Genomic DNA, 14,387 nt, shown 5'->3' with positions numbered 1-14,387 from the left:
AGTCAGGCTCTGCAGCACACTCGTGCCCAGAATGACATTAGACATGGACAAGAATTGCGTGCATCTTCCCATGACTATCAGGTTACTCGTCCTAAAGGAAAACTCAATCCGCGGTGTTATCTCTTGAGAACGAATGCAAATGCAATTTTATTCTCTATATTTCTTTTGAAGCCATCCTCATCCCGGGGTGCTGTGTGTGTGTGCGCACGTGAGTGTATGTGTATTTGTGCATGCATGAAACAAACATTTTAGTTCTACTAATGGCCCAATAATTAAAGCCAGAGTTTTTAGCAGGAAAATAATAGATATGGTCCTCTTCATTATTTTCTTTAGTTCCACCAGGCCTATATCTGGAAGGATCTTCTAAGTATCAAGTTAGAGGCCATCTAGTTCAAGGTACTTAAATTCCCTCTTCAGTATATCTTCATAAGAGAAAAAATTGTAATCGACACGCAACATGCAATTGAGCCTATTCAATTTTGAACAGTTCTCAATGTTAAAAAGAAGTTTCTTATGCTGAACCTAAAATTATCTCCTTTTTACTTGCACCACGGGCCTCAAAATTTGCATCAATTTCATACTTCCACAGAGGTACAAATTAAGCCCAATATCTTCATATCAAAACACCTCACAGAGCTGAGGCCAGCTTGGGTCTACTACCTTCCATTCTGTACAGTCCAATATTGATCCCCCTGCCCCTACCTCATTCACCTCTAAAAGTAGGTTATTTTGGCAATGACTTCATTTACTCCATTTTTTCTAATTGTAAAGTAGATAACTGGCCTAAATGAGGGGTATCAAACAAAAATGACATCAGAGGCCAGGCAGGTAACTCAACTTATGTTGAGTTGCCTTATGTAAAGCATCTTCACATAAGGTCACAGGGAGCAGTGACAACGGACACACGGGTCTGTAGTTGTAATTCTTGGCCTAAATTACTCTGATACCAAATATCAAATTAATAGGGTAACTATGAAAATCTGAGAACTTAAAGAAACTTTCCCTGATTAGGCTGGGGGAGAGGGGACAGCTGTCACCTACGTCACCAGGCCACCCCGACTGGCGATCATGGGACTTTAGCCAGTCAGCTTCCCCTCAATGGTGCACTGAAAGAATACAGATCAAACTCGTCATTCCCTCATTTTTAAGTATCTGCTATCAGGTAAACTTGTTTTACACTGGAATGAATAAGGCACAGACCATCAGGAAAGACCCATCATGACTGAAAACTAATCATTTTTTAAAAGTTAGTCTGAATAAAAGACAAGGACCAACAATCATGGAGTATTAAGAAAGCCCACACTCTTCATTTCCATACTCCAATAAACTCTTTCATTTGCTAAGACTTAACATGCTTTTCTTCAAACACATAAGCTGTGCTCTCCTTCAGTTCTAAAGTCCTCGTGCTGCCCCACAAAGTGCACGTAGACTGTCTGTCTTCCTGCTCACCATGTAGGAAGGCCCCTCAGGAGCTGACCTGCGAGGACCCAGACCTCATCTGTGCTTATAGCCCAGGGAAGGTGGTAGCTCTGCGTATGTTTGGAACCATGGTGGTGATGTCATCTACAAAATGTCGATCTAATCACCACAAGCTCCGGAGCACAGCACATGGGACCAACAAAAACCAACACAAAACAAAACAAAAAACTCAAGTTTTACCTCAGATTGGTGAAAAAGTATCATTCTTTTCTGAACACGTCTCATAGTTGCAAGCATGTGGTTGGTGACACTTACAGCGGGTAATAAATGGTCCTGAAGCTGGAGTTTTCTACATGCGATCTCTCCTCTACAGAAGTAGCCCCTGGACTTAGCCCCACTTGACCGTTTAATTACTGAATCATTCGTGACTTTAAACATTCTTTTTACAATCGACGTTAGCATTCCACATCCACATACAAATATTCATTCTCGAAAAAGAGTAAATCGTTTCTTGGTTTACCTCTATCCGTCATCTCTGATCCAGCCGGCTTGTCTGGGACACAAAGATGATCTAGGTTGCTACTCAATGAAGAAGCGTCATCACTGGATAAAGAGTTCAAAACTCCACTTTCTGATGTGGCGAAGCTGGTTTCCAGGGCCCTGCGACCATTTGCCTCCGAGGGTGCAGGTGAGCAGGCCTGCACAGCGCATGTCACAGACTGTCCCACGTCTTCAGCGGCAGACGAGCTGTCAACCACGTCCATCCAGGGCTGTCTTTCTCTAGATATGAGAGAAGACAAACTGCTGGGCGTCTTTTTTATGTTTTCCATGGAAGAGAAAGAACGCGACGTTTCATTCAATTTGGGTGAAGACGAAGATGCCCGCTGGGCAGCCTGTTTTTCACAAATAAAAGCAAAAGAGAATAAAATAAATCATGATTAAGTCAGCATTCTCTACTTTTCATTTTCAAGGAAGGTATTCCAGCGTTTCAAAAAGTTGCCAATAATAAAAGAATCAAAAGAAAAAGAGATGGTATTTATACCGGTATGACAGACACTATGATCCCATTTTCCAAAACCAATCTGTATAACTTTGCATTCACTACTCTAGGATCTGAAAGATCTCCATGTCATGAATTACCCTACTCTTCAATGCTCTCCAGGTAACTAAAAGACTCCTTTGAGGAATTCATTGGAACACTGAAGGACGCTTTGAGCAAAAAGTAGATTGCAACCTCTCACTGAATTCTTACCAATTGAGCAAAAAATCTTGAGAAAGGTGATTAAGAGAGGGAAAGCAAAAGCTGGAGCCAGACGGGAAGCAAAATAATATTAACTGAGTGGAAGACCAGTGATGTGGGTACGACACATACATTTACACCCTCAAACATTTGTCACAGTTCCTTAGCACATGACCAGTATAAGCTCATAACTGCAGAGTTAAGTGAAATAATGTTAACTCATTCACTCTTCAATAATTTTAAAATATCAATAAACTTTCACCAAAGAAGACGGGAATACATATGCAGTCTCCTCATTCATTAAAGGGAAACCAAAAACTACGAGAAGTGGGTTGATGGTGGGTGTAGGATCTTCTGAAAGCAGCTCCTGACATACAATCCAAGGGTGAATCCTTGGCAAAATTTTCACCAGTCCATGGAGAAAACATCAATGCAACATCACCAATGTCCTCTCTGGGGAAGGACTTCATTTATTCTGAGATTTTATCCTTGTTACATTTTGATGTTAAAATATATGCCTTCATTTGGAAAATGGTAATGGTAGCTATTAGTTTTTATCTTTTGGAGATTTTTTTTTAATGTTCTCCATAGCAAAATAAAGATTTGGCAACTATATGTTGTTCCTCCATTTTTAATTTCATTGGTCAATAAAAATCCAAAAAATCTAAACACCAGTGCTCTAGGGGTCACCCTATATCTCCAATGGCAGATAAGATAGAGAAGGCTTTTTCTGGTTCGGTTTCATTATGTCACCCTATGAGATACTCCTGTCAATTCCAAGCATTCAGATCTCCAAGGAAGTGGAGGAACTGGTAGGGAGGAGATTGTTAGAGGGAAGAAGCCAAAGAGCAAAGTAGGCTCCTCTCCCCCAAAACCTCAGCATCACCGCAACTAACTCGAGATAGTTGACTTTGTTCCAAATTAATATGTGCCCAAGAATTTTGCAAGTTCTAAGCTCTGAGTTCTGATGGAAAAAGTCAGGAAGTGTCCGATGAGTGCCTAGCTGGCTGCATGCTAGACATGGATTGTCAAATAAGCAATAAATCCACTTTTTAGTAGCATGACACTAAAACATCTAGTTAAGATACTAACTCATCACACACGTCTTAAAAATAATATATTTGGCATGACGTGAAAACTTTCCTTTCAGGAATGTGTCAAAAATCTTTCAAACCAGCTGCCTTCAATCACCCAGACCACTTAACTAGGAGATCCAGCTCTGTAATTCACTAAACAAAACCCTAGCTACCCAGAGGAGGTAACGCACCCCCTACCAAACTGTCCAAATAAATGCCAAGACTTGTTTACTCGTTAGCAGGATCTACGGAATAAATGTTAACAAAAATACCCATTCAGGCCCAGTCCTGACACAGTTCCGTATTGTGAGCTATTTTAGTAAAACTTGGCTTCAGTGGGATCAGCTTCCTTTTCTGAAAAGAGACCAAACACGAGCTTTTCCTGCTTCTCCTGCTGATACTACTGTAATTTGATTATAGCAAAATGGGCTATTTGTGCAAAAACGCTGTTGCTGCAGCACGTCCCATAAGCCTTTTTAAACCTCAAAACTCTGCTTAAAAGACTGAGGAAAGACACATTCAATGAGCATCAGAAATTTCCGGGGAGTGTATTTCTGCTTGTGGTACTCCTCAAACACACAGCCAATGCTTCCAACCCACTTTCTCTAGCACCACGTAGCACGTATAAAGTTGGTTTTCAAACGGAGAAAAGAAGAGCGAGGGGCGGAAAAAGGCATAAGGAAAAGAACCAGAGAGAAGGAAAATCAAAATGAGAAAAGGATGGTGTGTACCAGGTCAGAGGGAGTTTTCATCAGAAGAGAGATTGACACAAATCAAAGGTTACCTGGAGTGCAGTTACAGAGGATCGATAGGGGAATGTGCTTTATAAACCCTGTGGTTTAATAAAGCTAAATCCTGCTTTATTATTTCTACCACCCTCTAGCTATTCATAGCCATAAGGCAAACAGAGAACCTTTAGCTCAGTGCCTCTAGGAACCATCCAAGTAACACACCCAGAAAACTCCCCACTGCAAATCATATGAAGGTAGAAAGGAACGACAGTCTCTCCTCTCCAGCCCACCCCTGGCTTGGCTCACACAACCCCAACCTTCAAGGGTCAGTTCAAGGGCCACCTCCTCCAGGAAGCCTTCTCCAGTGGCCTCAGGGCGAGGTAGGTATCTTTTCCCCGTGCTCCTGGGCTTACTTCTATCCTGGGCTTACTTCTATCACACCAGGTAGAGTATCGTTTTATTTGTCAACTAATACTGTAATTGCTGATGGATTTGTTCCTCTTTTTCGGTGAGTTACTTGAGAGCAGCCTGCTTTTAATCATTTTTGCATCTCCATTTTTTTGCATTTGTGCCTGACCTTAGTAAATTAATAAGTTAATAGCTAGTTGGTAATAAATTAATGCTACAAAGACTGGTCTAGGAAACCAGCTATGTGAAGGCAAACAGCCCAGAGCAGTTCAGTCTCTTACTCAGGAGCACCCTGAAGTTCTCTGTGAAGTTGCTATGGATGATTTATCCTAATCCTGGGATCCAGGGGTGACCATTACTGATTGCAATGCAGATACTCCCACAAAGTATTCTCAGAATCTCAAATAAAATTATTTTATTTATTAGACATTAATAATTGTATGTTGTTTCATTTATTTCAGAACATTTGGGCTTCAAATTTTTATTTTTTTAATGAGAAAATGAAAGATATTTTAAAAATCTTAGTTTTAATGAGGAGAGTATGTACATGATTAAATAAAAGAATCAATATTGCTTTTCTCCATTTTCTGTATAAGAGATTTTTATTCATTGAAGCAGCTTAGTTCAAAAGCTGATTAGCTCTAAAATTCTTTTCTCTGAATTGTTTTTAAAACACAAGTTTTAAAGAAAAGAAAAAAGAGTTGAAAATGGCCACCAAAAGCCTGTAATTAGAAAGGAGTGAGTCAGCATAGAAATTTAAGCAGCATTAGTCAAAGTATATAAAAAATAAAAGAAAATACAGGAATAACTTAAGACTAAACAAAATACAACCAAATGAGAAAAAAAGGAAAGTACACAGCTGTTCTTTCCTTCCATTGGCCATATTAATGAAAATAAACTAACCAATTGCTGTTAAGCCCTAGGAGGTATTGTGTTTATAATTCTACCACATGCTAGTAGAAACATTATTCTAAAAACCCAAAGACTTTGTATGGTATACTGCCCCCTCTGTCACTGGCCTTCTGCATGACCTTGGGCAATGAGCTGCAGGCCGTCCATTCCTCACTCCAATCTTTAGTATCCAAGTGGCCTTGCAGAAACCACTTTACTTCCAGGTCCTAGTTTACTGACTTCCTGCCTCTACCATTACCCAACCCCTCCCTACCCTAGTCCATCCACCAAACAATAGCTAGAGCATTTCTAAAGCAGAAAATGCATCATAGTATTGTCCTGCTGAAAATCCTCCAGTGACTGTCCATCATGAGTAGAATATCCATAGTCATCATTACAGCCAAGACAACCCACATGGACCCCTACCTACCTCTCCAGCAACATCTTCAACCTCCCCTTCCCTCTCCTTTCCAACCACATGGTCTTCTTTCTGTTCCTTGAGCACGTCTCTGGTTCCTCGTGCCTGAAAAGCTCACTCTGTGGATTTGGGGTTGGCTGACTCCTTCCCATCACTTCGGTCTCAAGTCAAATATCACCTCCTTAGCAGGCTCTTCCCTGACGGTCGTAAGCAAAGCAATATCCTCCCCGACCTCAACCCCAGCCACTCCCTAGAACACTGCCCCAGTTAATGCTTCTTCATGGCATTTATCAGTACTTAGACTGTTTGAATTACAAATTATCGTGACTTTTCTTCAACTTAGAACTTAAGATGCTCCACGGAAGAGACTGTCCAGCTCAGTTCAGCATCCCCTTCTTTGGAAAATACCTGGCACGTGGTTGATACAGAAAAAAAAAGTTGTCAGTGGTTTGTCTGCCTGACTTAGATTATCAAAAAGAGCAAATGAGAGAACATAAAAGATATTCATAATAAAAGGTAAACTTAAGCTTGCAAAGGTTACTTAAGACAGTTCTATTTACTTCTCTGGCACTTGACTTCATTTGTAAAAGACGGGACTTTTATGAGTCAAATGAAGTCATCCTTCTGAAAGCCAAGTGAAATCACTAGACAAGTGTAAAGTAACTTTCTAATTCACATGGGGGAATATTTGTATAGCTACAGATCTGTGGAGGAAGTGGAGGAAGTGACAATCATCACCCACCCGCCCATTTATCAATCCATTAAATAAATATTTAATTAGGTTCAAATATGTGTTAGACAAGGTCATAGATGTTGCAGGTAAAGAAAAAGATATTGGACACTGCCTCTAACCTTAAGAATTTAATAATTAGATAAATAAACCAGATACACAAAATCTATAATTCAAGGCAGAGGCTAACACCATGAAAAAAATATCCCAGAAAATGCACTATAGAAATATAAAGAGTTTAGAAGAAGGAAAGATCCTCCTGTCTCAGAGGACCAGGGAAGGTTTAATGAAAGAAGTCACATTTAAACCAGTCTTGAAAGATATTTAGAAGGCGGAATTGGGGTGAGAGTGAATGGTTCCTGCAAGTGGAGAAACTTTGTAAATATAGGTACAGGAGCAGAAAAGTCTGGAAAGCTTGGGGAAATAGGGAGCAGTTTATTGGGCTGATGAAAAAGGAGGAATCAGCAACAAGACTGTCATGGCAGTTAGAAGTAAGCCCAAGGGCCTGAAATACCAAGCCAATGAATTGAGGATTAATTTGATAAGCAATGAGGATTCACTGAAAGGTCTTTTGTTGTTGAATCAATTTATCAGAACTGCACATTAGGAAGACTAATTTGGAAGTGGTTTTATTAAGAGGAGAGAGAGATTAGAGACAAAAAAAAAAAAAAAGAGGCTGCTATTTCAAAATAGCCTGGGCAAGAGCTAGTGCAAACCCCAACTGGGGCAGGGGCAAACATGGAGGCCCGGGAGAGGTTGCCGGACAGCCCCCTGCCTGTGACTGACGGCCAGAAGATGAACCGTTAAAGCAAGAGGCGAAATGTAAAATCTAATTTTAGAAAAATCTTAAAATCAGTTAAGTGCTCAACCATAGAGCTTAAGGAAATGTTTTGCATCTTGAGGACAGAGGGTGAATTTTTCTTTCTACCTTCTCTTTGTAAGTATATGTGCTCACTAACAACTTTTCATCCAACTATCTCACTTGAAAGCATTTCTATTATTTTATCATAGTACACGTATCGAAAGATCATGTCTTTTAGTAAACAACTGTGCAAGAGCCATCCTACTAAGATTAAATTTGAATTTCTAAAATTGATTTTACCCTTTTTTGTGTTTAATCTTTGACCTCTGGCCAATGGGCCAGAGTACACAGGGTTTTTTCCCATCCTTTGGATATAAAGGAATTGTACTTCTGAAAAAGCATCAAAATATAAGGACTCTCATGTTAAAATAACCTGCATGAGCTGCTTAAAACTGGGATATTTACCTTCTCTCATATCTGATCCACCTGTAGGTCTACCTTCCAACTACGTTCAAAATCCAACCGTTCCATTTCTCAACTATGACCTCATCCCAGTCATCACGTTCACTACACTAGATTACTGTACACTCCCCCTTAGACTTCTTTGCTTCTATACTTTCCCGCTATGCCACAGGGTCTCTCCCCACAGCAGCATGAGTGGCCCTTTTAAAATGGAGATCACTCACATCACTCTTCTGCTCAAAACTTCCAAAGGCTAAGGAACTCAAAACATCAAAGTCCTTCATGGTCCACAGGCCCCATACATATGGACACAATTATCCTCCAACCTCATTTCCTGCAACTCTCACCTTGGTCCACCCTGGTCCAGCCACACTGGCCTCTTTGCATTGTCATCTAGGCACCAAGGAGATCTGGACCCTAACTGCTCCCTTTGCTTGGAAAACACCTTCCCTGAATATCCACCTGGCTGACTCTTATACCACCTTTCAAGAGTTTTGCTCAGATCTCAACTCTCACTCAGGCCTATCCTGGTTCCCCTATTCATTGTCACGAACTGTCCTGACCCCTTCAGCTCCCCTTCGTCTACTGACCTAGCAGATAATTTACTTATGTTGATTGTTGATTTTCAGTATCCCTCAACCAGAAGTTTGGCTGCATGAAGAAATGAATCTTTGTTCATTTACTGTTGAGTCCCAAGTACTATTTAGAATAGTAGCTCTCAATAAATATTTGTTAAATGAATGAATAAGCATATAAGCACAGCTCAAGTTATCAGACACTTTTTAAAAATTAAACTTGGGGGAAAATATTTGTAACAAATTTTTAATGATCTTTGATCTCTTAAAATCACTTTATAACATATAAAATTGAGTTGGAAATATAATTGAAGTCAGTTCCTTTTTTGCTCTTTTGTGAATTTCAAGGAATCACAGGTAGTGATTTCCACAAAGGATCTTCCGAAGTGAAACCTACAGAGTTCCGTCTGTTTTGAGCCTGCGGAAAAACTCTCCATTTTTAATTTCTCTGTAAATAAATGGATGTTCTTTTCACTATCCATCCTGTGGAGCTTTCTCAAGAAGGAAACACATAAAGAGAAATCTGCTGCTCCCTCAAAGGAGACCCTGTAATGTTCTTTATTCTCTGCAGAACGTGGTCCCACCCATTAGAAACAGGTCCAAATTGGTCTGGTGCTGAAGTCTTACTGTTTATCTTTAGAGCAATCAAAATGACTGGACACAGAATTAAACTTTTAGTTCAAGATTTTATAATTTTGAGATAATTTTCCAGAATAGTATGATCTTATACTTTTGAATTCACCATTCCAAAATGAAAGTTCATTACCCAAAAATTTTTTTAAAAGCAAGAACTTGGGCAAGGTTTGGGTGTTTTTGGGTTTTGTTTTGGTTTTGTTTTCTCGCCTAGGCTTGTATAGCTCAGTCATGTAGCCTACGCCAGATGGAGCCAAAACAATAAGCTGCTTCATGCTCTGGATAAAAGTTACCACGATTTTTAAAATTTCATCTGTTTAGATAAAAAGCTTAAATGTTGTTTTAACCAAGTGTCTGGCATGTCTGTGTTTCAGAAACAAGAGAAAACAAAATCTGCCTGGGAAATACGTGAGCGGGAACAACATACTCTGTTTCTAAGGAAAATAAAATCTAACTGTTCAACATTTATCTATTTCTAATACATTTCTTCAGAAAGAATAATGTTAGCCTTAGTGGTCTTCAAAAACATGCTTAACTTCTCAGAACTTTAAGGAATAACATTTGATTGACGTTTAGAATGACATTCTAAAGAATGCTCCCAATTCAGTGACCTAACCTACTGGTCTCACATCCATCCCTTCATTTATTTGTTGGGAAACAAGCATTCTCTGGGCTCCTACTCTAACATTATGTAAGACTATCATTGTATATGATCCTTCATCTAAGAAGACAACTTTGTTGCTTTTACTTTCATCCAGTAGAGTTCTAGATGCCTGACAATGTTCTTTGTAATCTGTGATATAGTTTGCCATTATAAAACTGAAAATCACAGTATTTTAGAACAAAACTAAATTGTATAAGAGACAGACAAAAATGGAGAGACACAGAGAAACAGAGATGAAGGGAAAAAGAAACTAAACAGAAACACAGGCTTCTCTATTAAACCAGCAAGGCACATCTATTTCATTTTTTCCAAATGCAGAAACTGATTTTAAAAGAAGAGATAGACTACTTCAAGGGAAAACTATATTAAGAGAGGCTATATTGTAAATCTAGTGCAAAAATTGGTCGACGTTTTACCAAAGTTTAATTTTATTTATGTCTTGCTTAACTTTGGCTAATCCTATTTAATAGATTTTTAATAAATATTCATTCAATAACTATTTATTTCTGGTCTCAGCTGCTAGCCAAATAAATTAGAAAAGCGACCACAATTCCCCACTGGCAGCAGACAAAAACAGTAGAAGTCATTATTTAAATGATATTAACACCTTAAACCCAGGAACTGGCAAATAAAGATTGAAAACCTTATCACACAAAACAGAAAATTCTGGCAGAAGAGGTCTGGTAAGTGAAGGAGTTGCAGTAACCTATTAGAACTTATAGTTATTCGGGTCCATGGATGAACGAGTGTCATAGTAGAATGGAAGGAGCATATGCTATAAAGCTAGACAGACCGGGGTTCCCATCTCAGGTGCTCCATTTTCTGGGGGTATGACTAGGCCATTCTACCTCTCTGAACCTCTGTTTCCTAATCCATGAAACGAGATAGTAATATCTATGTCCTCATGACCTGGGAATAGGAAACAATATGTAAGCCAGAAACAAAGACACCAACCACAACGGACGTGATAGATAAACCTGACACATAGAAATCAAGAGCATCTGTCAACAAAAAGAAACAGAGTTTAAAAAATATAAACGCCATAGACTGGGAAAGAAGATCTGCCTTATTTTTAACTGACAAAGGACTAAGGTACAGATTAATAAAGAAATCCTACAAATCCAAAATAATAGTAGTAAGACAGCTAAAAATGTACAAAAGACTTGAGACGCTTAACAGAACAGAAAATCCAAATATCAAAAAAAAACATGAAAAGATGCTTGACCTCATTAGTAATCAGGGAAATGCAGATTAAATAATACTGCATTTCAGGGTTATCTGAGGGAAGCAAATGATTATATATTTAAAGTACCTATATAAGTGCTGGTATATGGTAGGTATAAAAGCCATAAATCAACCTCGCCAAAGATCTCTGCTTGACTCTTTCTGCATGCCGTCGCTATAACGCCCATGAACATCCAAATATAAAGCAACTCTCCATAGCCTTAACGTCCATTAATAACCTGAACTTACACTGGATGCTTCCAAAGCTTAGACTCAAGCTTGGACTTCTCTCTAGTAAATATACTGAACCATTCCATACCCAGATTTAATGCGCCAACCCCACTCCTGGCTTCCTGCTCTCTTTCTGATTCTAATTTTCTCTTCATGTTATTGCCTTCATCCCCTTTACGTTCATTTTACATCGTTAGAGTGCATGCACCTAGGCAAGGTATTTTCAATTCTTTCTGAGAACAAGTAGGATATAAATAAACATTATAAAACAAATCTTTGCAAGCATTGGCCCATTACCTAGAAGTCCTCTGCATTACCATGAACGCTCTGAGCATAATACATCTGTGGGTCACACACAAATGCACCAAATCTGTCATATAAATGGGTTGCTATGGAGAAGGCTCAAAATCAGCGCCCTGAGAACTGCACTTGCTCTTTGGCGAGTACCTTAACTTAGCGTCCTCTAAAAATGTATTAGTCAAGGTAGTTTCTACCCAACTGGAAGGAACGACATCCACACACTTGATCGATGACCAACAGACCAATTACGACAGTACGTACCAAAGGAGAGAGAGTCTCCGCAGAGTAATGAGGGGGTCGTGTCTCGACAGCTATTTCGGGATCTTCCTGTTCACTCTCACTGTAGCATTCTATAACAAAAAGGAAAACGCTGAATGTTTCAGCACTGTCATCACTTATTCCATAATGCATGAGCAGAGGTTCTTCTCCATCTGGCTATTGCATTTCCAACCCAATTCAGAAAGCACTTATCTAGTGAGCTACCTGATACATAAGACTTTCCCTCTGTGAGGGTTTCTGCCCTCAAAGAGTGTCCAATAAGCAGAAAGACGACTAACCATAGCTCAGGGAAAACGAAACTAATTCCTCAAAAGAGGTGTGAGTCATACACTAAGGGAGCACAAGATCAGTAGTGATTAATGTTGAGCATAGGAATCTTAATGAGCTGAAAATGGCAGGATAAGTAAACCATCAATGGTGCACACAGAGTAATGGGAGTACCAGGCTGAGGATACAGACTGAGCCGAGTATTCAGAGTTCCCTACGGGACAGAGTGGAAAACAAAGCTGAAAGGTTGCTTGAGGCCATATCATAGAAGGTCTTACATACCAGGAAAAGGAGAAGGGTTTTGTGTAGTTACTTTTTGCTCACAATCTATAAATATACTTCACATATATAATGGGTGCTTATTTTATGGAAAAGAAGACCAAGGAGATGATTAGGACACTGGTTTCACAGTATTGCATTACACTTCTTTATTGTTTTAAATCAAGTTGCCACTTTTTCATTTCTTAATTTAAGATTTTATGATTTTGTTCTCCAAAGATATAACTCCCTACTTCCAATTTCCAAGTTTTATGTGGTCTGAGCATTTCAGAAATAGTGTCAGCTCTGTGACCCTGGCACCTAAATCCTCTTTCTTCTCAATATTAAGGAGTAACTTCATCATTAAGAAGAATTAGACTCTTGTAGCTTTTGAACCCTGAAAGCTACAGACTGAGCTAAAAATACAGCCTCTGTCCCAATCTGACATTCAGGCTCCTGGTACAAACTTAGGGTAATTAGTCTCAGCACACACCTGGTGGAAATACTAAAATATCAGAGAGGAAACAGTGGGCTGAAAGTTATCTGTCTCGAACATGACGAGATCATGTCTATGAGTAAGAATTCAGTAAGTGGGGCAATAAAACATTTGCATTGGCAATTGGTTGAGATCCCAGTGAAGCCTACAGCTGCTAACGTGTGGGTGAAGTGTGAAAAGCATTCTTAGCCAGCATGGGAAGCTCTATTCCATGTTGGTGAGCCTGTGTGTCTATGTCTGTCTATACATATTTTCAGATAATTTTAAATAACAAAGTATGGTTCATTAGAACAAGACTACATAGAACATGACATTGTATTTTCACCCTATTCTAATATTCTTGCTAAATTTTCAGAAATTGAAAATAGAACATACCTTCATCCTTTGTAGTGGATTCAAGATGGATTATAGCTAATCCAAATTTGTTTAACCACCTAAAACAAATAGAAAATAAATGTTTGACCAGAGACACTGGTTCCCAACATATTCACCTTTATGCTAGACCCTAAAGGAAGGTCTTGTACCAGACTTTATAACAAAATTAAGTCATAGTGCTATGGTCAGTCTAAACATTTCTAGAAACAGCCTAAGTTTGTGGTATGGAAACCTAAGACCTCTGGTTTCACAATACTGTCCGTACTTAGGGCATTCTTTGTCAGATAAGAAATGAGGTGGCCCATTATACAGCCAGTTAAAGTGGGCAACTACATTAGATATTCTAAATATACGAATAAATATACGTTTTGTAATTGTGTATTTGAAATTCTTGTCAACCATCAAAATGAATTTCTTAACTTGACCTTTAAAGTTCTATCTCTTTAATTCTTAAAATGTAAGCTTATTTCACACACACACACAAAATGAAGATGATCTATTTTTAAACCACAATCTTTATATCAATCAGTAAAAAGATCTGGCCAGAGCTTCACAGTTATTCCTAAGCTGGGGAAAATTTCAATTTCTTGAAAAATTTTATGTAAGGTAAAAATTGACAATGTCTCATCTTCCATTGATTTACCATTTATTGGCAATGAATTTCAACTACCCATCAATAATGAAAAAAGAACTAGACAAACCTTAAGGAACACAAACTTGGCTTATGACTTCAGGCCACTGTAGTTCCTTTTCAAGGGTTCAATTAGAAACTTATTTAAATATACAAAAGACACAAAATGTATCTATTTCATATGTTCCTAGCTATATAACCTTCTATTTAAAGGGAAAATATCATTTGGGGGTAGAGATAATCTAAGTGATTTATTTCCCACTTCTTTCCAGTTTTC

General features: G+C 38.8%; 1 protein-coding gene across 1 annotated transcript in view; it reads right to left on the bottom strand.

Moving 5' to 3' along the window:
* Positions 1-14,387, bottom strand: part of IPCEF1 (interaction protein for cytohesin exchange factors 1) — a gene marked incomplete at its 3' end in the record, with an annotated part of 89,738 nt that overhangs the window by 22,433 nt on the left and 52,918 nt on the right. Inside the window, exons 6-8 of the mRNA XM_082855417.1 lie at positions 13,480-13,538; positions 12,066-12,154; positions 1,940-2,312 (exon numbers count right to left, since the gene is read on the bottom strand). Coding sequence (XP_082711543.1) covers positions 1,940-2,312; positions 12,066-12,154; positions 13,480-13,538 — 521 coding nt within the window. The remainder of the gene's footprint in view (positions 1-1,939; positions 2,313-12,065; positions 12,155-13,479; positions 13,539-14,387) is intronic.

Source organism: Leucopleurus acutus, assembly GCF_964270905.1.
Source record: "Leucopleurus acutus genome assembly, chromosome: 15".
Taxonomy (NCBI): Eukaryota; Metazoa; Chordata; class Mammalia; order Artiodactyla; family Delphinidae; genus Leucopleurus; species Leucopleurus acutus.
This window is presented reverse-complemented; position numbering and strand designations above follow the sequence as displayed.